The sequence below is a fragment of the Alexandromys fortis genome, unplaced genomic scaffold (assembly GCF_014885135.2).
Source record: "Alexandromys fortis isolate MF-2015 unplaced genomic scaffold, M_Fortis_MF-2015_v1.1 scaffold_180, whole genome shotgun sequence".
Lineage (NCBI taxonomy): Eukaryota > Metazoa > Chordata > Mammalia > Rodentia > Cricetidae > Alexandromys > Alexandromys fortis.
Genome location: NW_026068143.1, coordinates 3,488,268 through 3,506,416, shown reverse-complemented (window position 1 = coordinate 3,506,416; position 18,149 = coordinate 3,488,268). Strand labels below are relative to the sequence as shown.

Genomic DNA, 18,149 nt, shown 5'->3' with positions numbered 1-18,149 from the left:
GAGGAAAGCATTCACACTGGCATGATGAAAGAGTGCTTTGTTCAAATACAAGTACTGTGGTAAAGTTAGATTAAAAATATATATTGCTTTTTCATCACTATCTAGCCTTGTCACCTCCTCCAAAGGAAAGCTCTATAAATTATAAACTTTGATAAGTATGAGCAATCTACCTGAGTTCACAAAACTAAGCCATGGTTTTAGATGCTATGGCTTTCTAATCTAATGATTTCACATGTATTAATCACAGCTAGGAGAGGAAGGTTGTAGGAGTAGGGAGTGCAATTCAAGAGACAGCACACATGGGGTTGTTGCTGGCATGACTGTTTCAAAGAATTCCTGACAGTGAAATTTAGGCAGGTCTACTAAAATTTCTATCTGTTCTTTTTACTGGATAAGCAATCTCATTAGTTTTGGCAAAGGTCAAGAAACAGAGGAAATCTGTGCATACAGTAGTAGTACATTTCAGAGTCTTTCGTTTATAATTGAGACTCCGCTACTTGCATGTTAAAGCTTCATTTTGTCAACTCTAAATCTACACCTGGAATGAGGAATAAGCAGTAGTTAGCTTAACACCAGTGCACTATCTAGGACACGAAGTGTATCGGACAGTCATAGGAAGCAGAAGGATTTCAGTTTAAAAGGAAGGGCCTTGGTACTTCACGGTAGCACAGAACCACTGAGGAGCGTTTGAATGTGCTAAGTTTGCCCATTCACTGTGCTCACACAGAAGCAAGCTACATCCTATTGTCATTTTATAAACATTTGTTCTAGAGATAAAAGAAACAAATTATTTAGAAGCCCCCAAAGCCTATCTTGATGCTGTTAAAAAGCCATAATATAATTCTTTTTGGACCACATAACTAAATTGCTTCTACTTCTGAATGCTGAAAAGCTAGAAAGAAACTCATTTGGTGGTGAGTAGGCAGGTTTCTAGAGAGTGTCAGAGTAGAACACTGATGGGTGGGAGCACTGCGGTGCAGATCACAGTCCCCTTTATCACCATGACCTCCAGCTCATTTAAGACCACATACTTCATTTCTGGATTCCATAAAGACTGCCCTCTCCTTCCCCTTCTTCCACCAATCCTTAGTGCCAAACCACCAATTTTAAAGGGTCGTGTGCTTCATGAATTAAGTGTATGTACTGTTTAGTTCATGGAAAGCTGCCATAATGTTACCCAGTTCTGAATTTAATACAAAAGATTCTCTTTGAAAGCAAAGTTAGAGGATCATCTGTAATCAAGCTCCCCAAGGCCATAAACTTGGAGAAGTAGAGGGTAGACACACTCATTCATTCCTTCAACTACTTCACACACAAAATAATCTCTTTTTTAAAAAAAATATTTTATTTGCATTGCTGTTTTGCCTTCATATATTTCTGTGTGAGGGTGTCAGATCTTGGACTTACAGACAATTGTAAGCCACCATGTGGCTGCTGGGACTTCAACTTAGGTCCTCTGGAGGAACAGCCCATGCTCTTAACCACTGAGCCATCGCTCAGTTCCTAAAGTGATCTCTTTTGAAACGAGTATTATTTTGAAAAAATGAACAGAATTAAAAGGATTACGATTACTATTCATAAGGAAGCTAAACAAACAAGACCTTATCACAAGTAAAAGTTGCTTTAAGATGAGTTGTAGTATTAAATATCAGAGAATGGGTAAATAGCGTTCAGTTTGTCTCCAAAAAGGTATTTAAGTCAAGAGTTTAAGTATAAAGTTTCTTTAACATAAGTATGTAACAGCAATTAATGTAAAAAGAGGCCATGAATCTGAGAGAGAGCAAGGAGGGTTATATACAAGGGTTTTCAGGGAAGAAAGGAGGGAAAATATGATGTAATCATAATCTCAAAAAGTAAAAGAAAAAGATTTTTACACTATTGTTAAAAATTTTATATAAAATTATGGCAATATTATGTTATATTGAAGAATTCTCCCAATGCTTCATTACTTAATCTGAAAGATTTGTTGAGAATATCTTAATATTAAGATCATGTGGAAATAATTAAGATGAATATTTATTTATTTATTATGGAAATTACCATACAAATAAACAGAATGTTTCCTAACATTATAAAAAGGGTCAGGAACCCTTTCCTAAATAAATAAATAAATAAATAAATAAATAAATAAAACCCAAAAATCATAAGACAGCAAATATTTTATGCAAGAGAGCCACAAATGGTATCTGTTGAATATTATTGCTTAAGCACTTGTTCTTTTTTAAATATATTCCTTATTGTTACAAAGATCATTCCTAGTTCTAGTCTGAGTGCACAAGGCTCAGTGGCTATAGTTCACTAACTCCTGATATATGTCATGGTCTAGCACAAATATGAGCACACTGAATGTGTGTTAGATGAAGAAGAGTATTCAACAAAGTGATCTACATCTCTGTAGTGCAAAGGGATATGAAAATACAAAAGACAGTGTGGTTGATATGTTCTAAGAACTGAAGCATGAGGAAGGGAGACAAGTGAAGAACACTATAAAGAATGAATAATAGGGTTAAAACCTAAAGGAGGAAAATAAGTGCCCACAAAGAACATGACATTTACACAGAACATTAGTGGGGATCAGGTAATTTTGGAACTCATGGATGGAATATGTAGTCTTCTGTACCTCTGAGAAACCATAAACCATGAAAGAATTATAGCACATGCTGAAGAACAGTTTTAATTCTTTTTAACTCAGCATCTAAAACGCCACTGGAAATTCTGACACATTGTGGTGAAAATTAAGATGATAATGAATTCATTTTGGTAACATACAAATGTCACTATCAATGGAAAGAGGTAAGTAAAGTACTACAACTGTGACAAATCTTTGAAGGCTGGTTAATTAAAATCAAAGTAACAACAACAACAACGAAAGAGCTGGGAAAGACAAAGAACCACATAGACTCAGCAATTCATTGAATGTCTCATAAACAGGAAGGACAGAGACAAATCAGAGTGAAACTTAACCTTGGTATTTTTATGCAAATTGACATTTTTCAATATCAGGTGTGGAGTTGGTTTTATACTGCCAGCCATTTAGATTACAACAAATTCAGAAGAGTTTTTTAAAGAAACAACTCTAATTTTCTGGATAAATTTGAATGTGCTCAGATTGATGTGTGAAGCAAAGCACTTGACCTCATTTGCTGCAGGATACTTCAGTGATTGCTACGGCAGGATGTTCATTCTTTCTAGGACATTGAAGTGGATTTAAGAACACATTGAGGCTATTGCCTCTACGACTAAATACTCCATGATGTTCATTTCTGTTGTGAGATACTTGATTACATCATGTAAAGATAAGTCACTGTAACTGGTTTAATAAAAAGCTAAAGGGCCAATAGCTAGGCAAGAGGTATAGGGATTAAAGGTGTGTGCCACCATCACCAGCACTTGGGAGGCAGAAGCAGGAAGATCTCTGTGAGTTCAAAGTCGGCCTGGTTTACAGAGCTCCAGGATAGCTAGGGTTGTTACACAGAGAAACCCTGTCTCAAAAACTACTGCCCTCCAGAAAAAAAAAAAACAAAACAAAACAAAACAAAACAAACAAACAAAGAAAAACAAAAAAACAAAAACAAAAACCAAGGTACAGGTGGGACTTCTGGACAGAGAGATCTCTGTGAAAAAGAAGAGGGAGAGTCACAAGCTAGATGCAGAGGAAACAGGACATGCAGGAGGAGATGAAAAAGTCATGAGCCATGTGATAGCATGTAGATTAATAGTTAGAAAGAAGCCTAAGCTAAGGCCAAGCTTTCATAATTTATAAGTTTCTGTATCATTGTTTGGGAGCTGGTGGGACAGAGAAAGACTCATTGCACATTTCATTCCTATGAAAGAAATTTTTCAATTTTTGTTTTCCTTCAGTCTGAAGATAATATGAACAATTGAGGAAGCTTGCAAGCCCACTCAAACAGCCAGCTGTCTTTGCTACTGCGGGCTCTGAGTGTTGGATTTCCACTCACCATCTTTGGTGATGATGGATGCCCTCTTCTTGCTTTCTTTTCCCGGGGACAGTCACTACTGTTAGCGGCGTGGCCTAACATGACTAGTGTCATACCCCATAATGGTAACTATTCCAAAGCATACATGACACAGAAAAGCAGGGCAGCAGCAGTCACAGAAGAGTCTTGTTTTCCAATGTACAATTCAAGAATTCTTTGGTTTTAAAATAAAATTGTAAGACCTTTAAACACATCCTTGTTCACAGATGTCTGAATTTATTATAAGCATGACCACTTTGTACTCTATATTTGATTTCCAATTAAGAAAGATTTTGTGAAAAGCATTTTCTTATATTAGACTAATTTTGAGCCACAGTTCTGTCCTGTGTTTATTACAAGCCATATTGCCTTTTCATGTAACACATTTTCTATTACATCAACATTTCTATTGTCATTCATTCTTTTATAACTAGCTAAGAATTGAATTTCAATTGTAAGAAAGAATGTGGTAGTCTCAATATGTCCTCTAGTAACACGATAGTCCCCCAAAATTCAAATTGGTGCATTTTTTCTATTAGTTAGTTTTTTGGGAGCTGGGGGTGGGGATAAACAAGCACACATGGAATTTAGATTTTTTTCTTTTCTATTTCACCTGGCATCACTTCTAAGACAGAAACTGACCAAGTAATAGTCAATTAGGTTGACTGCTGTCACTATACATGTGAAAGAAACAGTAGGCATAGGAGCTGCCTCCCAAAGGCAGCTGCAGTAGGGCAATGACTTATTTATTACAGAGATTTGTGCGCATGCAAGAAAACAGATCTAGGATGCCTCCTTGACAGCTGACTTTTATTAAAAGGCCATTTGAGAGTGATGACACTATAAACTTCCTTTGCTACTCTACCAATAAATAAATAAATATATGGACCTATAAGGGAACAAAAGTTAAAACAGTTTACATAACACATATTTTTACAAGCATTATTGGCTTGAAGTAGCCAACAATCAGGTAGGATACTCCAGAATTACAATAGGCTATACTTTATACATTTTATTCAAAATGGAGTCAAGGCTGATCATTCTAAAAAAATATCTAAAAGATGAAACATCTAGAAAGAGAAGTTGGCCAACAATGAAAGATCTTTCTCATTTCAGCAAACCATCTACTATGTGGTCTAAGGTGTATTCAAAGATAATTACTGGTATTATTGTACGTATATTCATTTTCCAAGAATCTAGATATAAAATGCACAGTAAAATTAGCTAGAATATAAGACAGTTATCTTGTGCTGGTTCAAGAGATACTTCTGAGCATCACACTGTCTTAAGGTCATTGTTAGCTATGTCAGCCACCATTCTGCTGAAACTATAGAAATACACTGGATAACAGGTAGCTTCTCCATGTAAGGTAAAGCTACCTCACAGAGGTGTCTCATTTATTTTGCTCAGAAACATTTTGAATCAGATTTACTCCATACAACTAGACTTATTACATTTAACTTTATTTTCCTTAAAACTATATTTTGTTAATTTAAAAAGTTTTTATTTTATTTTATGTGCATACATGTCTTCCTGCATGTATGTAATTATACCATGTGTATGCCTGGTACATAAAGAGGCCATGAAAGAGATTGCCTAGAAGTGGAGTTACAGATGATTGTTAGTCATGATGTAGATTTTGGAAACACAATCTGAGTCCTCTGAAGAGCAGCAAATGTACTCAATCACTAAACAATCTTTCCAGTCTTATTTTTGGATCAATTTTTAAACTCCTTCTTTTTTTAGGAGTTTTCTCATTATTTTCTTCGGTTTCCTCTATCTTCTTTCTCATCTGTATTTTTTTTTCTATACCACCATTTACCTGTTTTTTTTTTCAATCTGTCCTTCAACTACACCAATAACAACAAAAGCAGCAGCAACAACTTCTTCTTTTTAAGGGAATACGAGTTTATTCTAGGGACATTTGGAGTGATCAGGGCTATAGAGCATACTTAGGTCAACCGAAAGTCCATGTTCCAATATAGAAACAGAAAGTACTAAATCAAGGCAAGTTTAAATTACATTAGTGGGTACATCAGAGAGGCAGATACACACAGACAGGGGATACATTTTATAGGCTCAAGATGGTATCTGATGATATTCTTAGCTTTGGGTCAGTAAAAACATAAGGAATGCTTTGTTAAGTTAATATATTCCAAAAGAATTTCTCTATTAGATAGAAGATGCTATTTCCAACACAGAGGTGGACAAGGATTGTTTGTTTCAAGGGCTAAAGCTATTCTAAGGTAAGATGACTATTCCTCAGAATTTCAATCTTTCCACAGTACTAAAGTTCAAATTAGTCAGTCTCTGTAGACACAGCTTCTTTCTAGGAACCCTCACCACAGTTCTTCCTATTGACTAAGCATTATATATTGTGCATGCAGGGGCTACATATTATTTATTAACTATTACAAGGTCTCTCATAGCTAAGAGGACGGACTCATTTTTAGGATCTGATGTAGATGAGTCTGAGTAGTGGGCACTGTACTTCAATGTCTTTATGGATCCCACAAGCACTTTATCTATGGCTTGTTTTTTTTTTTTTTATTTAGAGTATTTTTTCTGTTAGTTAGCTTTGTGAATCACTGCTTTCATCATTATAGTAAAGTAGATAATAAAAAGACAGTTTAAACATGTTCATGTTTATCACTACCTGAAACACAGCCTAGAATCTAAGAAACCTGAGTTCTAGTCCCAATGTCATTAGCCTGCCTATGTTTTCCAGTAAATGACTTAACCCTCCCTTGAGCCTGGTTTTCTTACAGAAAATGAAGGAATTGGATCTGAAGACATGTAGTAGTCATTTGTCTCTAATATTCCTCAACCATGATTTGTCAGACATTATATAGGATAACAATTATATATGCCAATTTAAGTACACACAAACTTTACTGTAGACTTGGGCCATAAGTTGATCCTATTAGTCTATAATATTTGCTGTTGTTCCTCTACTCTTAGATGTTGAGAATGTTTCTATTCATGACTAAATTTTCAAGGAGAGAGACAAGTTCTGATTTACCTCAGGATCTTCAGTAATTACTGCAGTTCTCAGAACTTCTTACATCTATCACATGAACTACTCAGTATGAATGGGTTTTGCCTACTTAGTTACCAACAAAATCTAGTTTATTGAATATGATATTTTTCTGTGAAATTGGACAAACTGGTGGGAACAATAAGTCAGTATGAGACAAGACTGACTCATAAGGGAACTACTGTTCACTTCCTAAACAATTCATAAGAACTTACTCTAAAATTTTATGTAAGAATGTGACTACAATTTCATTCCTATAGAAAACTGTGACTTTGGAGTCAAAGGCTTAAAAAAATCACAGCTTTTTGGAAACATAAAGGGAAAATTATAGAAATAATAAAAATCTAATAGCAGATTCCTACCCCTCAAATTCTAGAGGAATAAAAATTACTGTCATGACTTATATTTGTCACTAACAATAAGATTTTAGTGAACAGACTCCATTAAAAGCAGTTCTCAGAGTCATAGGCCAATCTTGTAAAGAGCAAAGAAAAAAATCTCCAGACCCATTATAGACCTCCAATTAAAATACTGGTATTTGTCTCGGTCACTTTATTTAGAGTACGCATTCTCTGCATCTTAGATTTTTATATTTCGAACACTTAATGATGATTAATTGTAAAGGACAAATGTAAGAGTAGACTGCAGCTAAATGATGCATTTGTAATTCATGTGAAACAACATAATTAGTTCTCCAAGGGTTCATCAATATATTATTCTACTAAACAGAATACTTGAAAGTCCCACTTGAGTTTTAAATGCAATATGAAGCCTTTATTTTAAGCATGGCTTCCTCTGTGTAATATTCTCATAATTATTTTCCAGCAACATGAAATATTAGGTTGATTATTTTTATTCTAGCTGTTAGCCCCTCATGCTGCAGAGAAAGCAACTTCATGAATTCATTCATTCATTCATATCAAGACAAAACTGAAATATTTGAGAGTAATAATTAAAATAAGAAAACAAGGAAAAGCTCTGATTTCAAAATAATTACAAGTCAAAGGAAATAACTATTTTAGTATCCTATAATTACTAAAGACAGAAAATATTCTTATTGCCTCCATACCCAAATGTAAGCAACGATATGTACATGAATAGGACTCAGTTTTATGTATCAAGTTTGATTCATGGAAATAAATTACAAACTTATAATCTACAATGACATTTTAGTGTATGATTTTTAAAAAGCCATATTTATCATTTTCATATATGTCTATATGCAGAAGACAAACTTTTTTACTCTGCATATTATATAAAAATATCATTAATGTTTATTAAACTTCTAGAATTAGTTAATGAGAACCACATAACTAATGTATTTTACAAATATTCCACATCTTCTGTCCTTAAAAACTGTACAACTTGGAATCTATATAATTCTGCTTGTACTAGAGATTGAACCAAAGGACATGCCTTTGATAGGCAAGCACTCTTTCTCTGAGCTCTAGCCTTGAACTACATAGGCTTTTTGACAAAAGGTTGGTTAAGGCCATTTATCTCCTATTCCTTCTAGACTTCCCAATAATGTAATTTTCAGACTTTTGTCTGTTTTTAGAAAATCCATGACCTCAAAGAAGAGTTTATATTTCTGTACAATGCCCTGACAATGTGGCAGGTCCTATAAAAAGAGGACGCCAATTGGCAAGAATTCTGTCACTGAGGACTATACATGTAAGAGTTCTATCTCTGATGGTGGAATTTGGGGAGGGATGACAGTGAGAGATTAACTGCTAAACTGCTCTCAATAACAGATGGTAGTCACTCTTTGCACACGTCATTTTCTTTATTAAAGGATAAACAATATAAAGTCGTAATAATAAGAAGAGAACAAAGGAAAGCAAGCAATATGCAAGTGAATTCACGACCCAGCAAAGTTGACACCTGACACATTTTTGTGAAAGTGGGGAAGGAAGAATTAAGAACATAAGTTCAAGCAGTCCCAGAGTTTACCTACATGCAAAGTGACAATGCACTAAAAAAGAACCGTATCATCATATGCCCAATAGAGGTCATCTAAGTAAGTATATAAAGCATTGCAGAGTGCATCACTTCTCTGCACTCCTACAAAACAAAACAAACAAAAAACAATGTTCTTGAATGACTGTTGTGGAATCAGAGAGTATCCTAGTCTAGACTATGTAGAACAGCTGTTCTATCTTTTTTTTTTTTAACAGAAATAATGTACAGAGGAGTACTGTGTGAGAGAAGAATCTTTTTTTTTTTTTTATTTAGGTTCCCTTTTAGGATATACAGACTTTGAAAAAAATCAGTCTTCCTTACCAAGTGAGATAACAACAAGGCTAGAGATTGGAATTCCTTCCCTCAGATCATGATGGGAAAGTCTAGATTAGCTCTAGACACTAAACTGGCTTCCTTCAGAAATTCTCCTTATAAAGTATCTGGGAAATCATAGGACCTTCACCCAGTAAGTGAGGGAAGCAAATGCAGAGATCCACAGCCGAGCATTGGGTCGAACTCCTGGAGTCCAGTCAAATATGAGCAAAGGGGTCAAGACCATGATGGGGATACCCACAGAAACAGCTGACCTGAGCTAGTGGGAGCTCACTGACTCTGGACTGACAACTGGGGAACCTGCATAGGACCAAACTAGGCCCTATGAATATAGGTGACAGTTGTTTGGCTTAAGCAGTTTGTAAGGCCACTGACAATGGGATCAGTATTTATCCCTGGTGCATGAACTGGTTTTTTGGAGCCCATTCCCCCACGGAAGAATACCTTGCTCAGCCTAGATAAAGTAGGGAGGGCCTTGGCCCTGCCTCAAAGTGATGTGATAGACTATGTTGACTCCCCATGGGAGGCCTTACCCTCTCTGAGGAGTGAATGAGGGGTAGGGTGGGAGCGGGAGGAAGGGAGGGAGAGGGAACTGTGATTGCTATGCAAAATGAAAAAGACTGATTTTAAATTAAAAAAGTAAATTTAAAATAAGAAATTTTAAAAGTAAAAAAGAAAGTGTCTGGCAAAATGGCACTTATAACTAGGCATTTATGTATCTTTATGAACAAAGTTTCTCCTTCCTTAAGAGTTTCAAAGAAATATTCTTGAGGCTGAGCAAAGACCACAGCAGTTTTGAAAAATATAGGAAAAGATTAGATATCATAGGTACTCAGATAGAAAAATCAAAGGGCTTCAGGAGACCACCTTGAAAATCATAGTGCTTTTTTTTTCTATAATAGCTGTGGGAATCTATGTGTGGCAAGTACCCAGAGATTCAAATCCAATTAATTGTTTAATTAATTAATTGTGTGAACATGGGAGTGTATGGGTCATAGTGAATTGTAGAGGTCATAGGACAACTTGCAGGTGTCAGTTCTTTTCTTCCACTCTGTGGATCCAAGGAGTCACGTTCAGGTTATTAAGCTTGACTGTAAATATCTTCACTCATTTAGTCATGTTGCAGGACCTAGAGTTAACAACAAATCAACACACACTACATAGAAAATCTTGTATTTTAGCCTGTACTTATTTTTGCAGTGACAGATTCCAACCCAGGATTATATGAATGATGAGAAAGTACCCAACCACTGGGCTATACCATCAGCCTTTATCAAGCATTTTTATACAACACAGTAACAACAGATAATAAAATGAGTATTCACTGGAACCCTCTGAATTGTGAGCCTAACAAACAGTTCCCTTATGGCATTACAGTTCATATATGAGGTGTCTTCTAAACAAGTTCATGTGTGGAAATCACTGTCACTTATTGGTGACACTATTTTTGGAGATTCTGGAAACTTTGGGAGGTAGAAATTAGCTTGAAGAATTAGATCACAATGGGTTGGAGGTGGAGCGTCTGAGGACTGCGTTTTGTCCTTGGCTCCTCTCTGTCTCTGTGCTTTCTGTTCGCCATGAGATGAGCAGCTTATGCTATATCTTCCTACCTCCATGGTGTTCAACCTTCTCACAGTAGCCAAGGACTATGGAATGAAAACTTTGGAACTTTGAAATCTTCCCCCTTACATTATTTTTCTCACATATTTGATCGCAGAGCTGTAAAGCTAACTAATGTGAGGTGCTTCAGATAACCTAGAGTTGCCCTCTTAAAAAGTACCATGTCCAGAAAAAGAAATTTTGTAAGAATATTTGCTGTGTTAATCACATGACAACATAGGAGAGGCAGTAAAGGACATACTTACTCATGTTTCTTGTTAAAGTATGTTATCCTTATAATAACAAAAGAAAAGTCAACACCTAGAGGTTATTCATTATTGTCCCACAATCGAGACCTTAGGTATCATTTGGCATGCTATTTTCAGACCCTAACAATTCACATGCTTCATTTAATTTTTAGCATGGCAGTCCACCCAGAAATATAGCTAATGTAGAAGTAATAACAAGGTACATTAAAGAAAAAAAAGACATAGTCAAACTGATCTGAGAGTTCCAGCATCATAAGAAACATTCTGAGAATGCTTTACTATTTTGGATCACCTTCATCTTGACCCCTCTTAGACACATCTCTGATGTACATTGTCCTCTGCATTGGTGACAAGTGTCTTCCCCACTTTTAGAAGAATATCTGCTTTTCTATTCTGTAGACATTATCATTTGACCTCTCAGGTTAGTAACCCAATCCTACTCTACAGCATTTACCCAACTTGGAAATTTTCTCTGGGGAATTGCTTGATGCACTTTGATCCTCAGAAATCTCAGATAGATGACAGACATATTGATATAAAAAGGAGAGCAGTGAGTTCATTTGCTGGGAAGAGAATATAAAGAACTAAACATATTGAATAATAAAAACCAGAGCAAGCCGAACCACCTCTATGGCAAAGCAAGAAGAGAGGAAGGTACAACAGACACATGCTCTTGAAGCATGATCACAGATGTGTGGTTACTGTGTTACCACCAGTAGCGGAAAGCCCTCCAGTGACAATGCTGCAAGTGGAACATTCTAATTTTCATAAAGCATGACTGGAAAATTATTGCGACAGTTCTTTCTTAAGCCTATACTACCTAAGAAAGGCTCATATCTCATACCACCTCTGTTCTTTGAAAATATAAAATCATCTTTTATACATTAAGCATCTACTACAAATCAAAAGACAAGGTACAAAAACAATATATAAAGAAGATGAGGAAAGCTACAAAATGGTTTAATATGGGTTCTTTCATTCTTGGGTTTTTTTTTTTTTTTTTTTTTTTTTTTTTTTTTTTTTTTTTTTTTTTTTTGAAACAGGGTTTCTAAGTAGCTTTGAAGCCTGTCCTGGCACTCGCTCTGTAGACCAGCCTAGCCTCGAACTCACAGAGATCCGCCTGCCTCTGCCTCCCAAGTTCTGGGACTAAAGGTGTGCGCCACTACCAACTGGCTAATATGGGTTATTTCAAACACTTTAGAGAGACAGAAGCATATGGGACTCAGGTCAGAATTCAAGATCAAAGTCAATTCAGTTTCTACTTTGTATTTTCGGAAAGGCTATCACCATAGAAAATAACTTCTTCTCATGAATAGAATGTTGTTGAATTCAGACTAAATTTTAAATCAGACTCAAATTCTCATCCTTAGCTCTAATACTCAAGGGATGTCATACTCAGCTTAATTGCCTTCCTCTTTTTGGACATATCAAATCCACCCTTTCTTCAAGTCAACAAATCTCACAATATTCCAGTTCCTTTGAATGAATTCAGTCAAGCATCCACTGGTTAGGGTTCTATTTATCTATGAAGCATGCCATAGATGTGCAAACTATAGTTTAAAGTTGTATTTTTCTCTTCATTTTGGAGTTTTTAAATATGAAAAGCATTAGTTTTAATTTTTCAATTAAAGACTATATGACTCACAATTATTTTCTAAGAAAACATTATAATAAAAAAACCTTTCCTAATTCAGTTCTACGAAATTATTTACCCATGGAAGTACCAATTTGTACAAGGATTTTACAAGAGAATTAGTTTCATTGTTTTATATCATGTGAGGATGGGAAGCTAAAACATATTATTATTTCTTTTCTTTCTTTTTAAATAGATGAGTGAGTTTAAGACTAAAAATAGTTGTAATGCAAATCCAATCTGTGTTACTCTTCATTTTTTAAAAGAAATGTAATGCCATTTTTTGGATGGCATACATTTATTTATTTATTTATTTATAACCTCTGAGCAATCTCTCCAGCCCCCATCTTCATTTTATGAAGGTATAATCCTCCCACATTTTGTAGTGTCTGAATTCTACCAGTAATGATCTGGAATGGTTTTTACCACTTAAAGTTGATGGTTTTCTTATGTTTCTTTTGTTTTCAGGGCGTTAGATGGCTTTGCTGTTGTTTCTTTGGTTCAATACACCCACATTTTGGCTATTTAACAAGCAATGAATTCCAACCCTACCAGTCTAATGTTTTCTTGGACTGGTTGTTGTTACCAGGGAAGGGATAAGTAAAACAAACAGTAACCATGATTTAGACATGTATTTTTTTCATCAAAAAATAGATCAAGATGTATATTTAATCTGGCATCAGGAGGAGTTTCTGCGTATTACATCTAGGGATGTATACTAGCATCGCACATTCGTTATAAGCATTGCTTTGAAAACCAGTTTTCACCCCTTTATTTTTTAATTTTTCTTCTTATTCCTTTGAACATATTTCAAATTTTAAATTCTAAGATTTTATTTTCTAGCCCGTTTATTAGTAAAGCATAATATATTGTCTTAGGAATTCCAGACTGTCATCCTATATACCTAAATAGAGTATTTGGTTTTTATATTAAGTCCCAAACTGTCATCATGGAATCCTGTCAGTTACGTAGGTACCACTTAATCCCCCATACTTACTTTTTCTTAAAATTTTTACTGTGATAGTGATGGGTAGAGCGGGAATTCCAGATGGCCTTTTATAAATTTGTCATTCAAGGAAAGAGGCATAAACCTACATTAACTTATAGTACTGACCTAAGTAAAGGAAAGTTCCCATTTAAATAACAATTTGCTGATGTTAACAAAATGGTGACACAGAAAGTCCCAAACCTAGTTCCTGCCTAGAAAAAAACAATTTAATAATATATCAACAAAAACTACCTTACTGATAGGACCACAATCCAGTGACAAGATTACAGTAATTCAGATGAGCAAAAAACCACAAACAATTGTGTTAACTAGGTAAAAAGTAATTTCAATGTACCTGTCAATACCTCCACCAAGCCATTATAGTTCAGCACTGAATTGTTTCTCCCAGTGCATCAGAGCACAAAGAAACATGACTTCAATTCACTGGCCTTTTGCTATACTGAATAAAGGGTATGTTTCTGTCTTGTCTCACATGGAGCACATGGATATTTACAGCTCAAATGTTTGGACTTTTAAAACTGAAGGAAAGAAAGCCAGCAACTTGCTGTGTTGATCATGAGTCTCCACAACTGAAGGAAGACACTGGAGCTGAGAATAACCAAACAGAATGTAGGATGAGAAGCAGAACAGGCCTCCAACAACTGGCCGGTTTGTATGACAACCTGAGGGTTTCATTATGTCTCACTTCAGATGGAACACTGAGGGAATTGGCAGAGCTGGATAAGGTAAGATAAAAAAGGAGGAAAATGGAGCTGCTGGCTTCCTGCATGCAGCACTGCCATAAAACAGCAGAAGCAGGCAGTCAACTCAAGGTTTCACCACATGGGGAGAGGAAGATTTCAAAACATATGCTTAAATAGACTACCTCCACACTCTCTATGACTGAGTTACATACTCAGTCCTAAAAATATCGTGCACCATGACCAAGAATAATTCATTTCTAGGCTCTAAAGACAGTGCAAAACATATTAAACAATTCATGTGAGACTGCCCAATAATAGGATGAATAAAAATTACATGACCACCTATAAAAAGCATTTTGCTAAAATTCACAGCAAAGATTCTTAACAAACTATATGCAGAAGAAATTTATCTCACCATTAAAAAAAAAAAGGCTATACATGAAAAGCCATCACCCAACACCAAATGCAGTGGGGAAGACTCAAAGCTTTTCTCATCTTGGAAAAAAGGCAAGAATGCCATTTCCACCACATATAGTCTAGTCTACACAGTACAAAAGGCTAGGCCAAAATAATTAGACAAGAAAAATAAACAGAAGGCATTCAAAGTGACAAAAGGTATAGTTATCATTATTGAACACATAATGCAAAAAAAAACCCTACTAGTACTGATAAAAATATCAGGGTTCAGGAGGTAGCTTACTTTATAAAGCACCCTCCATGCAAACACAAGACCTTGAGTCTGGATCCTTTGCACTCACATAAAAAGTTGAAAATGATGGTACACATATACACAAATGACTATGTCTATTCACACATGCCCACACAAACACATACACACACACACACACACTTCAGCAAAGTCACATGATATATAACCAACATGTAAAAATCAACAACTTATATATGGTAACAGGGAACTACAAAAGATAAAGGCAGTAATTCCACTTATATAGTAGAAACAAAGTATAAAAATATAGGCTGACTGTAGGTAATGGTAATATACTTAAAAATAAAACTAGAAGAAATTATTTTCAAATGTTTCTACCATAAAGAAACAATGTTTGAGGCAGCACAGAGATGTCTAGTAGTTAAGAGTGTGTATTGCTCCTGTAGTAAATGTATGTTAGGGGTTTAGCAGCCATTTTGGGTAGCTCAAAGCCACATATAACTAACTCCAGCCCCAGGGGATCTGACACTCTTCTGTACTTCACAAGCCCTGGTACACACACAAGTGAACATGACAACTAAAAGATACACATATACCGCATAATTAAAAATCTAAAGTAAAAGAAATTATGTTTGAGGAGATAGTGTTCCCCATTACTTTAACATTGGGAGATACTCTTGAAGGACATATTGAGAACCCTATTCCTCATTCTCTCTCTCTCTCTCTCTCTCTCTCTCTCTCTCTCTCTCTCTCTCTCTCTCTCTTTCCTTTCACACTACCAAGAAGTCTATAATTTTATTCTTTCACACCCTTTGTGTCATGGGCCTGTCATGTTTCATCAAAGGCCCAATGAGATAAGTTCAAGTGACATGAACTGAGACTGCTGAAATTGTGAACTCAAATACGTGCGCTTTTTCCAGGGCCTTATCTCGGGTATTTTGTCACAGTTATATAAAGCTGGCTAACACAAGGCACTTAAATAACAGGCTGACTTTGTCATTCATTTTCTACCTCTGGATTCCAAGAACAACCATAGAACATTGGTGCAAGGGAGGTCATATTAAAACCACAAGTCACTCACTTGGTCTACAGTAACACCAAACAATATAAATTTCAGCAATACAAATTGTATCGGTGTGATGAGTTCCATAACTGGAAAGCTGTTTCTCATTAGTCAAAACTACTCATTTGTCTACATTAAGAAGCATGTAACTGGAAATGAAGTAAGATCTGTGAAAAATGCTATCATTTCTGTCAACAATTGTGTTTTAAATTACTCAGGGTAACTTATGTATTTCCTTTCTTTCTCTTTTTTTTTTTTTTAGAAGAGAAGGACAAATCAGATGCAGTTTATTTTTCTTAAAAAGAAATGCCATTTATTCAATGTTGTCCTTAATGTCTGTGCTGCTGGGGATATACGTAGGAAGAGATCTCCTGTGCCCATATGTTGTAGATTACTTCCCACTTTCTCTTCTGTCAGGTTCAGTGTGTTCAGCCTGATATTGAGGTCTTTGATCCATTTGGACTTGAGTTTTGTGCATGGAGATAGATATGGATCTATTTTCATTCTTCTACAGGTTGACAATCAGTTCTGCCAGCACCATTTGTTGAAGATGCTTTCTTTCTTCCATTGAATACTATTAACTCCTTTATCAAAAATCAGGTGTTCATAGGTTTGTGGGTTAAAGTCTGGGTCTTCTACTCTATTCCATTGATTGACTTCTCTGTTTTTATGTTAATACCAAGCTGTTTTCAATACTGAAGCTCTGTAATAGAGTTTGAAGTCAGGGATGGTAATGCCTCCAGAAGTTCCTTTATTGTATAAGATTGTTTTGGCTATCCTGGGTTTTTTGTTTTTCCATATAAAGTTGATTATTGTCCTCTCAAGATCTGTGAAGAATTTTGATGGGACCTTGATGGGGATTGCATTGAATCTATAAATTGCCCTTGGTAGAATTGCCATTTTTACTATGTTGATCCTCCCAATCCAAGAGCAAGGGAGATCCTTCCATTTTCTGGTATCCTCTTCAATTTCTTTCTTCAAAGACCTAAAGTTCTTGTCAAATAGATCCTTCACTTCCTTGGTTAGAGTTACCCCAAGATATTTTATGCTCATTGTGGCTATTGTGAAAGGTGATGTTTCTCTGATTTCCCTCTCTGCTTCCTTATCCTTTGTGTATAGGAGGGCAACTGATTTTTTGGAGTTGATCTTGTATCCTGCCATGCTACTAAAGCATGTATCAGCTGTAGGAGTTCTTTGGTAGAGTTTTTGGGGTCGCTTATGTACACTATCATATCATCTGCAAATAATGAAAGTTTAACTTCTTCCTTACCAATTCGAATCCCTTTGACCCCCTTATGTTGTCTTATTGCTATTGCTAGAACTTCAAGCACTATATTAAAGAGGTATGGAGAGAGTGGACAGCCTTGTCGTGTTCCTGATTTTAGTGGGGTGGCTTTGAGTCCCCAGATAGTACCTTGGGCAACTGAGGAGAGGGAACCTGAAATGACCCTATCCTATAGCCATACTGATGAATATCTTGCATATCATCTTAGAACCTTCGTCTGGCAATGCATCGAGATAGAGATAGAGACCCAAATAGAAGCACCGGACTGAGCTCTTAAGATCCAAATGAGGAGCAGAAGGAGGGAGAACATGAGCAAGGAAGTCAGGACCACGAGGGGTGCACCCACCCACTGTGACAGTGGAACTGATCTATTGGGAGCTCACCAAGGCCAGCGGACTGGGACTGAATAAGCATGGGATGAAATTGAACTTTCTGAACATGGCAGACAATGAAGGCTGATGAGAAGCCAAAGACAATGGCACTAGGTTTTGATCCTAATACATGAACTGGCTGTGTGGGAGCCTAGCCTGTTTGGATGCTCACCCTCCTGGACCTGGATAAAAGTGGGAGGACCTTGGACTTCCTGCAGGGCAGGGAATTTGGACTGCTCCTCATTCTCGAGAGGGAGGGGG

The 18,149-nt window shown here is 36.1% G+C and overlaps 1 protein-coding gene across 5 annotated transcripts in view; it reads right to left on the bottom strand.

The window, feature by feature from the left end:
- The window catches only part of Diaph2 (diaphanous related formin 2), a 773,854-nt gene that overhangs the window by 82,483 nt on the left and 673,222 nt on the right, over positions 1-18,149 (bottom strand). Inside the window, exon 28 of one of the 5 annotated variants that reach the window (XM_050126860.1) lies at positions 8,278-10,438. The exons of the other annotated variants lie outside the window; for them this stretch is intronic. Within the exon in view, the coding sequence (XP_049982817.1) occupies positions 10,425-10,438 (14 nt within the window). The 3' untranslated portion in view covers positions 8,278-10,424. Of the gene's footprint in view, positions 1-8,277; positions 10,439-18,149 lie in introns of those variants that run through there. 5 annotated transcript variants of the gene reach the window in all.